This window comes from Vanellus vanellus, assembly GCF_965231255.1.
Source record: "Vanellus vanellus genome assembly, chromosome: 5".
Lineage (NCBI taxonomy): Eukaryota > Metazoa > Chordata > Aves > Charadriiformes > Charadriidae > Vanellus > Vanellus vanellus.
Window position 1 is genome coordinate 54,541,045 of NC_138910.1, and position 12,195 is coordinate 54,553,239.

At 56.3% G+C, this 12,195-nt stretch overlaps 1 protein-coding gene across 1 annotated transcript in view; it reads left to right on the top strand.

The window, feature by feature from the left end:
• Positions 1-3,416: 3,416 nt before the first annotated feature.
• Positions 3,417-12,195, top strand: part of NOS1AP (nitric oxide synthase 1 adaptor protein) — a gene marked incomplete at both ends in the record, with an annotated part of 41,427 nt that continues 32,648 nt past the window's right edge. Inside the window, one exon of the mRNA XM_082484097.1 lies at positions 3,417-3,521. Within this exon, the coding sequence (XP_082340223.1) occupies positions 3,417-3,521 (105 nt within the window). The remainder of the gene's footprint in view (positions 3,522-12,195) is intronic.

Here is a 12,195-nt window from a genome sequence, read left to right on the forward strand (position 1 = left end):
TTCTGTGCTGCATTTCACGGCTTTCCCAGGAGATGGCAGGCCAGCTCTATAAATCCCCATCCCGCAGCTGGCAACCTGCGCCCGGAGAGAGCCGGGCAAGACCCCCGCCACCGAGAGCCCGGGGAGAAGCGGGGTCTGAGGTGCGGGGACCGGGGAGCCTTTCCCCCGGCGGGGTGCACGGCTGCTCCGCTCCTCCGCCCACCTCGGGGACTGTTCAAAAACGCTCCTCTTAATTGACGAGTCCTTCAAAAAGGTCCTTTGCCGTTCCCTCGAGAATGCGCGGGCCACCTCCCCGACTCCCTGGCCCTGGTGAGGTGCCACCTCTGCTGGGGTGGCACATGGGACCTTTGTCCCAGGCCGTTGTGCAAACGCGGGCGAGCCACCGCCGTCCTCGCACGGGCGGAAACGGACGGGACTGCGAAAACAAGTAAACCGGTTACACAACTTCAAGGTGTAATTCCAGGGCTTGTCATTATAGATTTTGAAAGGGAGGAAACGGGTTCTGGACTTGCAGGACAAACACGAGTGTGAGAGTTTAATCCTCTCCTTATTCTTCAGGGATCTCCTGTACCTTCTGGTGGTGGTGGTGGAGGACGAGGCTTGATGTCCTGGGATCAAAAGCCCGGAAAAAGCTCTCCCAGGAAGAGGTGGTGGTTTGGCTTGCGTGGTGAAAGGGCAGAGAGAATTGGCCATTGTCTCTCTCTTTTTTTTTTTCTTTTTTTTTTTTTCCTGCATCACAGTTAATTTTTTTGTAATATACAGGAAGGTGGAATCCGTGGGAAATGCCACAGGTATCCTAAACTCCCTGCAGGGCCTGTGTGAGTTTGTTTGCAGCACTGCCTGGTGCTGCAAGTACCATCTAAATCACACTTGGGGCAACAGGTGGGTGGGGGGGCTTTGGGACAGACTGGTTGCAGGAAGAGCTGCTGCCTTCCCCCCGTGCCCCCCCAAGCTGCTGTTTCCATGCTGCAGCAGTACTGGGCTGCTGACATGAGAGATCCAGAAGCAACTGCGGGGTGAGGCTTGTCCATTGCTTCAACCTCAGTATTTGAAGAGCAGCCTCCAGGTTTACTCTAGGTGCTGCAGCAGTCAGTGCCCCTGCGACTGTGGAAGAGGCCAGAGGAGTGGGCTATGGATTGCCCAGGGCACCCACCACCCACCAGGGTCTGCAGCCAGCCCAAGCGCTGCCGGGCAGACCCACTGGGACTTCCCATCAAACACCCGTGTCCATGCCTAGGGGAAAACCTCCCTGAAGGTGCTATTCACTGAAGAGATGCTCAGAAACCCTCCCACGTGGGAATTCAATTCTTCACTGAATCCGTAGGGTTTTGCTAGCTGTGGAAAGCCAGCAGTTGGCAAGACTGAATGTCATTAATCAATTATAGCACAGGAACAGCGCTCCAGAGAAGCTGTGGGATCTCTGTCCCTTGGGATACTTGCAACTTGCCTAGACACAGCCCTGAGCTACTGTTGAAGCTTGCCCTGCTTGGAGCAGGCATTGGACTACAGACCTCCAGGGGACTTCTCCAGTGTCTGTAGCATTCCCAGTACCTGGGACTTCAGTGCTGTCAGCTAAACCTTTGCTAGAGGTAAACAGAAACCTTTAGCAAGAACATAGAGCATTGAATGCCACGGAGCAGATCTAGGCTCAAGACTATCCCACCACGAGTTTCTGCCTGTCCCAGCCTTAGGTGACCCCAAGAGCCTCATGGCTGTTCGGTTCTCTGTGCCCTTTTTGCCCAGGGGATCTCTGCAAGTGCAGTCACCAAGATGCTGCAGCTGCAATACACAACACTGACCCCCTCCCCTCCCTTCCAAAATGAGGAGTTAAAGTTTTCAAGAGCCCATGGTTTGCTGGCATCATGGCTTCAGTGGGGAATCATCCCTTGATTCGCTTGTCCACGTGCTGGCAGCTCTGTGTTATCCCTTCCTGAGCCCAGCGTGGACAAGCTGGCAGCACAACGGCCATTCCCATATGCCTGTCGTGGGCATGGCTGAGCACAGGGATTTCTCAGCTTGTCCCATAACTGTCTGTGCCCAGCCTGTTATCTGAGCCTCTGGGGATGGTAGGAAGCCCACTCCCCTCCGAGGGGAAACAAAACAGGTTTTCAGATGTGACCCAAACACCGTGGCTGTGTTATAAACTCAAAGGAAGTTTCACCACATTGATTTGGTCTGAAAAATGGATGGCCCTGAAGCTGTTATGCCCAGGGAAGGGTCAACAGCCAGCACTGCTCTTTGCATTGCAGTCATTTAGGAACCTGAGGCACACGAGGGAAACGTTCTGCCATATAGGACCGTACAAGCAGAGCAAAGCAAAGGCGGTGGGAATTGTGGGTCTCCTGTGGAGTTGGGGGACACGTCTGCCCTGGGAAATGTTTGTCCCGAGTGGTGGCTCTGGCAGGTATGAAGCCCAGTGTGAACTCTTCAGCTGTGCTGCAGTGTGATGAGCTTTGCAGCTGTCATGCGGCATCTGTGGCTGTTAAAACGCAGAGGGATGGAGCCCTACCTGAGGGTGCGCTATGCATGTGGGATAAGGGGTGAAACAGCCTGGACTTGCAGTCAGACTCTATGTGAGTGGGTCCCTGCACATCTGGAAAATGATGCTGGGGTGCTCTCAGTAGGTGGGGGAGCACGTTCACAGATTTTAGGTCTTTTATAAGGTAAGGGTCGGGTCTGGTCACAAGGACTGGCCTTTTAATTAAGCATAAGATGGAGAGTTTTCACCTCCGGCTCACTTGATTCCCATCACGTCCGGAGCTGACTGGACACTGAAGGTCTGGATACAGCGTCCATTGGCCTGAGTGTTTGCAGCAGCCCAGGCTCTCCCATCGGGGGTGGGGGGATGCGTTTCTCGGGCCCCGTTCCCAGCCGGGGGCTGACCGTGTGTGCCCCCGGGGGGCGGGGGGGAGGCGGTGCGGCGTTCCCCCATCGCTCTGCGCACCCCCGGGGCCGAACTGAGCCCCCACCCCCGTAACCCCTGGGGGGCCTTTTCCTATTTCCCCCTCCTTTCCTTTTATTTATTTATTTATTTATTTAAAATAAAACTTTGGCGGGGCCGGGCTGCAGACCCGGCACCGCGCACTAGATGTCAGCGGTGCCTTCCCCGACGCCCCTTTCGCCGCCTCATTTTTTTTTTTTTTTTTTTTTTTTTTTTTTTTTTTTAAACGCTTCCCTGCTCCTCCCCTCTGGAAGCGGGGGGGGGGGGGGGGGGGAGTGGGGGGTGGTCTGTAAACGTGGGTCTCCTACACAACTCCCCTCCCTCTCTCCCCAGCCCTTCCTCCGCGCTCCGCGGCGGCGCGTCTCCGCCCCGGGGCCGGCCGGCGGCGAGGGGCGGAGGTTCCGCGGAGGTTTCCGCGGCGGCGGCGGCAGCGCCGGGCGCGCTGCAGGGGCAGCCCGGCCGCCGCGGGGCCGCCATGCCCGCCAAGTCCAAGTACAACCTGGTGGACGACCGGCACGACCTCCGCATCCCCCTGCACAACGAAGACGCCTTCCAGCACGGCATCTGCTTCGAGGCCAAGGTGGGCAAGCGGGCGCCGAGGGGAGGGGAGCTGCGGGGGGGGTGAGGGTCCCTTGCCCGGCGCTTGCACCCCCGACCCCCCGGGATTCCCTCTTCTCCAGCTCTCTTTTCACATAGCTTTGGGTTTTCTCCGCTTTCCCCGGGAGCCCTTCCCCTTGGTGTACCTGCTCTCCCCCAAACTTGGCTGCAAAGAGTTGGGTGAGGCTTCCCAGCCATCCCGTAAGGATGTTGAAGCTGGATGGATGGATGGGTGAAGCTGGAGCAGAGTCACCCTGCTGCTTTCCCTCCTTGGCTCTGCGTGGTGTTGCTTGCAGACGTCGGCCCAGGAGAGCCAGGTATTTGTGTGCACCTTCCCAGGAAAGAGTGGAGGGCTCAGGCTCCGCTCGGCGTTTCCAGCGCTGTGGGTAGTGCTGGAGTGCCGGTGAGATGGGGGACAGTCAGTGTCCTGCAGGATGGTACCCTGGTGCTCCTCTAATGGGATAAACCCATCGTGTGAATGGACTGCATGCCATTTGCAGTGCAGTGCAAGAGGTCAGGGCCGCCCGCCTGAAATAAAAGCTTGCTATTTCTCCTTATATATATAAACCATTCTTGCTAGTGGATTTGGCAAGAAGCGCTATTTCTGGGTTTTGTTGGGGTTTTTTTTTGTTTTTTTTTTCTTTCTCTTCTGTTGGGATTTCTCAGTCTCTTACTCCACTTAGGCTGTGGCTTCCCACAGTCTGAGTGCTTGCGTGCTCTCAGCCGGCTGGGAACGAGCCGAGCGACCTGTCCGTGTTACCCAGCCCTGAGCAGGCAGCACTGGCCGGCAGTGTGCCAGGAAGCAGCTGGCCATGAAATTTGAAAGGGGGAAAACGTAAAATCCTGCTGCCTTTGCCGTTCCTGGGGGATACAGTTGTCCTGTTGATGAGATATTCCAAGTGAGGTTAACTTGGAAAAAACCTGGTGTAAAACAGATTTTTTTGGGTGGCGGGGAGGGAGGCATCTGTCGCACGCCCTTGTCCTTGGAGCGTGGGTGCTGGCAGGGCATCTGTGGCATCTTATCGTGCGCGATGCCCTGGGTGTAATGCTGCCGCTCCTTGGAGGGTGCCGAAATTGTGTCGTTTCCTTCTTCTCGCAGCTGGGAGGGTTCCTCTGCAAAGGCCACCACCCTCCTGATGGCGGGCACTGTGCTGCAGAGGGCAAAGCAGCAGAGTTGTTGTTTACGGAGCAAACTTAAACCTGCTTTGCAACTCTTTTGTGGGAAAGACTGTGCAAATTCAGCTTTGCAGCCCATCCCTCCTGGATTATTGGGAGCCAATTGCTGTTTTAGTGCCGGCACCCGCTCACCCCTCACCTGTGGGGAGGCTGCAAAGCATCTCCCCTTCTCATTTCCCTGTACCCTGTGCCTCTTCCATGCCAGGTTTGGGTGGCCCAGCTTAGGGGGTGAGGAGTGGGACGGGGCTTCAGTTGCCCCTCAGTCTGCTCGTGGCTCTTCTCTTTTCCATGCTGCTGGTCTGGCTGCATTAATGGGGTGGTACGTATTAGTCTTTGTTAGCTCCTCTTTCTCTTATTTTGTATCCTGTGGCACGCGTTAATGCCAAGCACAATCCGTACGAAACCAGCTTCCGAATTTGTGGGTTTCTCCAGCAGCCCCTGATGCCAGATGCAGAATGCAGATGGCTTAGGCAATTACTCCATCCTTTTATTAGATTGCTGGAGATTAATTAAATGCTTACACTCCTTTACTTCCTTTTATCCCCAAGAATCCCGAGCGCTTAAACCCGCGTGGCTCTTGTTTCGGCCAGACACCCAGTGCGAGTCACAAAAATGAGAAACTCTGATTTAGAGCAGAACTTTGGGGGGAGATTAAAGAAGAAAAATGCTCAGCTGGGGCGGCAGGACTCGCGTGCCTGTCTCCTAAAAGCCTCCTGGGATTGTTGATAGCGCGGGCGGCGGGGATCCCAGTGTTACAGCCCTCAGCAGCTGGATCAGCGGTCTCTGCTCTGGCAGCCCGGGATTCCTGACGAGCTTGCGTGGGGCTCACCGCAGGGGGGGGGAACACGGGCCTGAGTCAGCGTGCGCCGATTTATTGCTTTAATTTTTAATTTTATTTTTACACTTGGACCTACGCTGTCTGCTTCTGTCTTCAAATGGCACACATCGTGGATGTAATGCGTGTTTTGGTTCGTCAGGAGCTGCTGGCATCCATGCTGATGTTCCCCTTGCTTCTCTCCTGAGGGAGCTCCCAGTGTCCCAGCGTGGGTGGCTGTGGGCAATCGGGATTTGGGCCCTTTTCAAGTACAGAGTGATGGGCTTGCTCTGAGGCAAGCAGAGCTGTCGCATGCGATGCTGTCAGGAGACTTGAGTTCCTCATCCCCACTGAAGCAACTTGCAGCCATATGCTCTGGCACGGGGACACTGAGTCTGAGCAAAGTGTCCTCTAAGGATTATGTTAATCCATTTTCTGGAGATAAATCCAATAGTTGGAAAAATCCCGCTCCATCTTCTTAGGAAGAGTAATACATTTCACGCTTTTGGATCTGTTTTCATTGGCCACCCCTCTTGGCATCGAACCCCTCTATAGTCCCTGAGGCGCCTCGGCCAGGCTGCTGGGAATCGGGGGAGCTGGCTCCGAGGGAAGGCAGGGCGTTCGCTTTCTTCTGTGACTTGTGGTCTGAATTGTTGAATAAAATCAAAAGCCTGGCCTCCTGAGTTAGCTGAAGCATTCGGATGAAAGAGCTGGGAGCTGCAGCATGGCACAGGGGAGCAGGCATAAATTCCCACTTGTGCAATGGTTTCCTGGTTAGATAAATGGGTATGTAGAGAGTAAAGACTCCTTCTGTCCTCCTCCACTTCTCCACCCAGCATTTCTCTTCTGGTCGGGGTGAGGAGGAGGGGGATGCGAGCTTACTCCTTATCTTCCCAAAGCCTCGGTGCTGCAAAACCCAAGGGCCAGCTTGTGCAACACCAGCAATTCTGCACGTTCAGAAATCATGACTCAGGCTACTCCAACGCCTCCAGAGAGATCGGCGTGTAGAGGGAATTAAATGGGGTGGTGGAACCTGTCACTGCACTGCTGGACCCCCCTGTCCATTTGAGTGCAGGGGTGCTGGGCGCTGCCAGGTTTGCACGACGAAGCTGTTGCTGGCCCCCCAACCCCGTCATTAAAGCCACTTTCAGGTGCTCACTGGGCTGGGCTCTCCTCCTGCCCTGGAGATCTTGTGATCCAGAGCAAGGTCCCACCTACCAAATACCCATTATTTGGAAACAGCTGTTAATCCTTCAGTCCTGAAGGATTCTCTTTCTCAGTGAAGTGGGGAGGTGGGTGCAGGGACCCTATCTGCTCCTCTGTCCGCGGATGAGGCGAGAAGGGGCTGTCCAAGCAAATCTTGGTCCTCAGGCAGACCCACTGCCTGCAGTCCAGGACTGTCATGGGCTGGGACGAGACGTGTGCTGAGACCCGGCTTTCCTGGCATCAGACCTGCTTGCAGATAAATGCGGGGCTGGAAGTTTGGGATGATTGCTGTTCTTCTGAGCAGCAGGTGGGGGGGGTTGGGTTCAGGTGGTGGTTGGTTTTTTGGTTTCTTCCTCCTGCACCCCCCTTAAAGGATCTTGGCAACCAGGCATTTTCTCTCATTTGTCAGTACTTTTTTTCTGGTTTTGCGCGTGGGAAACTGAAGTTGAACTGAGCATCTGCTGCTGTCTATGTTTGGAGACAGGACATGAAGGAGACTTTAGTCTGATCCAGTACGTCCCTTCCTATGAACCCCTCCAGTTCCACCTGCCACCACCCTCCTGAGGCTGGCAGTGCCTGCCGGTTGCTGCAAAGATAATCGCTTTATCAGGAACGGGATTATAGCCTCAGGTGAAAATTAAGCAGCAAATAAACGTGTGTTTCTGCTCCTGTGTATATTTTTATGTATGTAGGGGCCACACATAAAAGCATTGGAAGTGAGTTGAGTTGCAAGCAGCTCCAATCGGGGTCTTCAGTTCCCCTCCTCTGCTTCAGGCTTCCTTTCCCCAAGGGCTGGGAAGCCAGAGACGGGTTGTGTGAAGCTCTGCACCTCTTTAGCTGCCTGGGAGAGACTTGGCAGCTTTATTTGGGGGCTGTTTGTACTGGCAGCTCTGGAGTACCATGTGCGGTGTCAGGGCTGCTCAGCCCCGAGCGAAGCTGCAGTGTGATTTAGCCCAGGATTGCTTGCTGGAGGCTATAAATAACCTTCCCGAGTGCCACAAAAGTTCTCATCTGAAACAGTGGCATATTCCTGCCATACTTGTTAAGTCGGTTCACAGGCTGCTTAGTGAAGCTCTTAGCAAGAAAAAATAAAAAAAAAAAAAAAGCTCTGCGGGGATTTGGCAAAGCTGCGTGTGCCCAGACTGTGGGTACGGGCCAGGCAGCGCGTGGGCTCAGCAGATGCCAGAAGGTCCCGAGGAAGAAGCGATGCGGGTGGGATGCTCCCAGCCCCGCTTTCTGGCTGCTGAAGTGCTCTGGTCTTGCGCATCCCGTACAGGAACGGCTGTTAAGGCTATAGCTGGGTGTAAGCACAGGAAGCTCAGCCTCTGCATGGGGGGCAGAGCTGTGGGTGGCGTGGCTGGGGGCAGGGGGTACGGAAACAGGGGTGAGTGGACAGCCGTGATTTATTGGGACGGAAAAACTTCAGCTTTGCTGCCGCACCCCCTCGCTCTGTGTCCTGGTGTCCCTGCTGCAAAGCAGCACCATGCTGCAAAGATGTCTCCCTTTATTGTGTGAGCCCCATTTTGGCCGGTGAGAGGGGAGAGTGGGTGCGGTGCGCATGGCTGGGGTCTTGTCTTGGACCTCCAGATCTCTGTGTTTCTGGTACTTCTAGCCCCGAGCCCTGTGCAGCTCATAGGCACTGCAAGCGCTTCTAGGATCAGCAGCACTAATATCCTTAAGGCGTCAGCTTGACCGGTAGTGCCTGGCATGACGGGTCCCTGTGTTAATGCCCACAGGCTGGTTGTGTAGCTCTGGACGAGTCGCACACGTGGCGTTAAACTACCTGGCTCCCAGGGCTGGGTGCATCCTGGGGACCTCAGGGTGCAGAGCCCTGTTAAGGGAGGACTGGGCAGGGCTTGGAGCCCTCCAGCTCGGCAGAGAGCCCGCTGCACCCCCCCACCCTCCTGCTGGGCTCAGGCTGGAAAGTCAGGGCTTTTTTTTTTCCGTTGAAGTCAGCTGGCATCCCAAATTTTCCATCCCTTTTGGCCTCTGAGCCGGCACCACTGCAGTCTGAGTAAACTTCCCCCTTTTCCTTCCAGCATGGCTGGGTGTTCCTGGGGTGCAGGGCAGAGCTGGGGCCATGCCAGCCCAGCCCCGTGGCTCCTCGGGCGGGGGCCGTGCGTGGGCAACTGGAGAGAAGAAGCACTGGGACAGCAAAAGTCCTGGGAATTGGATTTCTCCTTGCTTTCCCTGAGCGAGGGCAGAAGCCCTTATCAGCCAGGCTGGATGTTTCCCCAGGCACTGAGGAAAGAAAGAGGTTTCAGATCTTGGGGTGCCTGACTGGGGACTGGTGCCTGAGCACTTTGGCCCTTGCTGCGTGGCACAGCTGTGTGTCACGGGGCCAATGTCCCAACACCTGGTGCAGCCTCGCACCACCCTGGACTCTTCAGAAATCTTGGGACCCTCACGCCCCATACCTGATGCCTCCCACTCGGCTGCCGGTACCTCCGATAACCCTCTCCCCAGCCCGGGCGCAGGACCCCCCTGCTGGGACGAGGCTCTCCTGGCCCCGAAGATGGCTGCGTAGCCCAGCGGTGCGATGCCCCAGCCCGGGGCTGGTGCCAGCGTGTCCCCTCTGCCTGCGCTGCCCTGCTGCCACCCTGCCTGCATGCAGCTCCTCTGCAGAAGCAGTGGCTCCTCATCCACACGGCAAGCTCTCCGACTCGGGCCGGCTTGCAAAGCTGGAAACAGGGCAGCCAGCCAGTTTAGGTTCCCCCTGTACGCTGGGTATGATTCAGCCCTGACCTTTGCACGTGGTATCGGGCTGGCGGAGCAGCAGCGTGCCTCCCTCGGGAAGGCGGCAGCTCCTCTCCGGGAAGGCTTTCGCAGCCCACCATCCGCAAGGGATCTCATCGACACCCCTTGGAAGGTGTCCCCCTCGTCAAGGGATGCCATCGGCTTTCAGTTTTCTGAAAATATCTGCCACCTGCTGTCACAGAAAAAGCACCTTCTCAAGAAAAGTCATTTCTGACAGAGCAGAGAACGAGCCATATTAAACAACCTCAAGGAAAAATGAGAAACTAAGCGACTTGTGCAAACATTGCTTTGGCAAAATGCTCTCCTTTGTTTTCTTGGGTTTTCTTTTTCCGCTGGCCTGGGGAGGACTGGTATTTCCATGAACTGGACAGGTCTTTTGTAAGCCATGGGTGGAGGGTGCGTGGTGTGGGCTGTGTCTGGAAGCCCCTTCCAATGGTGCCAGGGACAGACAGGGGAACCTGTTTGCATGGGAGGGGGACAGCAGGCAAGTTCCATTCAGGTGCTGAGAAGCCCGATGGGTGATGGCCACCAAGCCTGTGCCGTGGCAGGGAGAGGAGAGGGCTGCCATTTCTAGGAGCCCTGGAAGGACCGATGGAAGGCCAGATCCCACACACAGGGATGGGGAGCAGCAGGGTGCACGGGGGACCTAAAGCACCTTCCAAAATAGGTGCTTTGTGCCTGCCTGCCTGCGCTGCCTGGCGATGCAGCCCCAAGCGGCTGTGGCTGTTTGCGGTGCGGGGGCCGCCTTTGTGGGGCTGCCAGAGCGCCTCGTTACAGAAGTGGACCCCCTCGGCTGCCCATTCATTGGTGCTTCGCGCTGGTGGCCTTTCTTCTCCTAATTGGGCTGGGGAGGAGGGGGCCTGCCTGGGACTGCCCTCCCCACCGAGGCAGCCATGGCCCCTGCCTTCAGAGCGCGGGGATTGGTGACCCCCTAATCCCACTTGGCTTTTGGGTGCTGGTGGTGGGGCTCCACCTCTGCTCCCCCCTCTATCCCCTGGCAGGGTGGTGGGGCCACGGTCTGGAGGTGATTATTTGGAAAAGCATATGTACATATGGCTTCCTCCTCGGTTCCCGGGGGCTTGGGGAGGGTGGGTTGTTTCACGGGTTTATTTTCTTTGTCAGCTCTCTTTCACACAGCTTTATTTTCCTTCCTTTTGTTTCGGCCGCCTTCCTTTCTCCTCCCCGGCCTCAGGCCCAGCCCTGCTGCCTCCCTTTCCCGCAGGGTCGACCTGCTGGGATGGATGCTGTTCCAAGCCCTGGGAGCTGGGACATTGACCCCTGCGGGGACCAAGGCCACCCCTGTGCCCGACACCTCGCTTTGGGGCATGCGGATTTTAAAAGAAGGCAAAAGCCCATGCCTGGTGTCTGCGAGCCCCCATGCTCGGAGGGTCTCTGGGCCCTCCTTCCCTGGGAGGGAGGAGCTGGGTCTCAGCCTTGGGGTGGGATGAAGGGGGAAGCTCTGCACCCTGGAAGCTCCTGCTGCTTTGCTGATCCTCTACTCCGCCTCCCCTGCTTTTTCCCACTCCTCTTCCCGAAACGAAAGTCGGTGCTGTGAGTAGGAGAGCTGGAGGAGAGCAGAGCAGGAGCGGCCCTGGGTACACTTATCACCTGCAAATCACTAGCAAATATGGGTGGTTTCTCAGGCCATCCCACTCCTTGCCTGGGAAACAGTAGTTTAGCTGAAAGGCCGACCTCTGAGTCCACATTTTTGGGAGGATACTCGTCACATGGTGAAGGGTTACTCCTCTGCAGTGCAGTTCCCATGTGTGCTTGTTGCCCTGAAGACAAAAATAATCTGGGGAGACTTTGTCCATCTGTTGAGTTTTGTGAAACGTGCAAAAAAATACCTGCCTCCGGAGCGGAGGGAGGGGTGGGTGTTTTTGGAGCTGTGAGCACAGTAATTGTGTGAAGTGAGCCCACGCTGGGGCTGGAGGTGCCGTGGGCTCTGGTGGGGGCACACTCCCACAGAATGCGGGATGCAGCAAGATGCCATGGAGCCGGGGTCTGGGAGAAAAAGGCGGATCCTGCATGGTTTGTGACCTGAGCCCCTTGGTTCGGGTACTCGCAAGTATGGGCTGGAGGGGAATGGCTGAATACAGGGCTGTAGATAGAATGGCATCAAGACACTTCCTACTGCTGGAGCTATTTTCCAGGAGGGCCATCCAAGGTGGTGTCCAGTTTCTGCTCCATCACTTGCTTACGGGGTGGCCCAGCCCTGACAGTCTCGCACGCTCAATTATGGGCATGACTGACTGTCGCTGCTGGCCAAGGTTGTGGTCGTCAACCAGAAGGTTGGCATTGCTCAAATTCATGTGGCTGTGGGAGCGAGTGGTGGACAGGGCTGTCTCCTGCCCAGCTGATAGCTGCCACCGCTTGCCCTGTCCTTGTGCGTGGCTGTACTCTATGCAAGGAAAATGCAGGGAGAAAGAAAGCGATTACCCCTCCAGCGGCAGTGATCTTGTGCTGTTGGGAACAGCTGGAAGAAGACAGTCATCCCCTGGCGGTCCCCTTTGCTAGCAAAAGTCTGTCCTTGTAATTCCAGCTGAGGAGTTTCCCTCGCAGGTGAGTAGGAAGCAGTGCTAGGTGGTTCCCCCACAGAAGAGCGGTGTGGGGAGGCTTGGAGGGAGAGGTGTGGTGGGGCCAAGATGTTCTTCTGGTGGGGGAAGACGGGGAAAGATTTCTCCCTTAGGTGCTGCACGGTGGC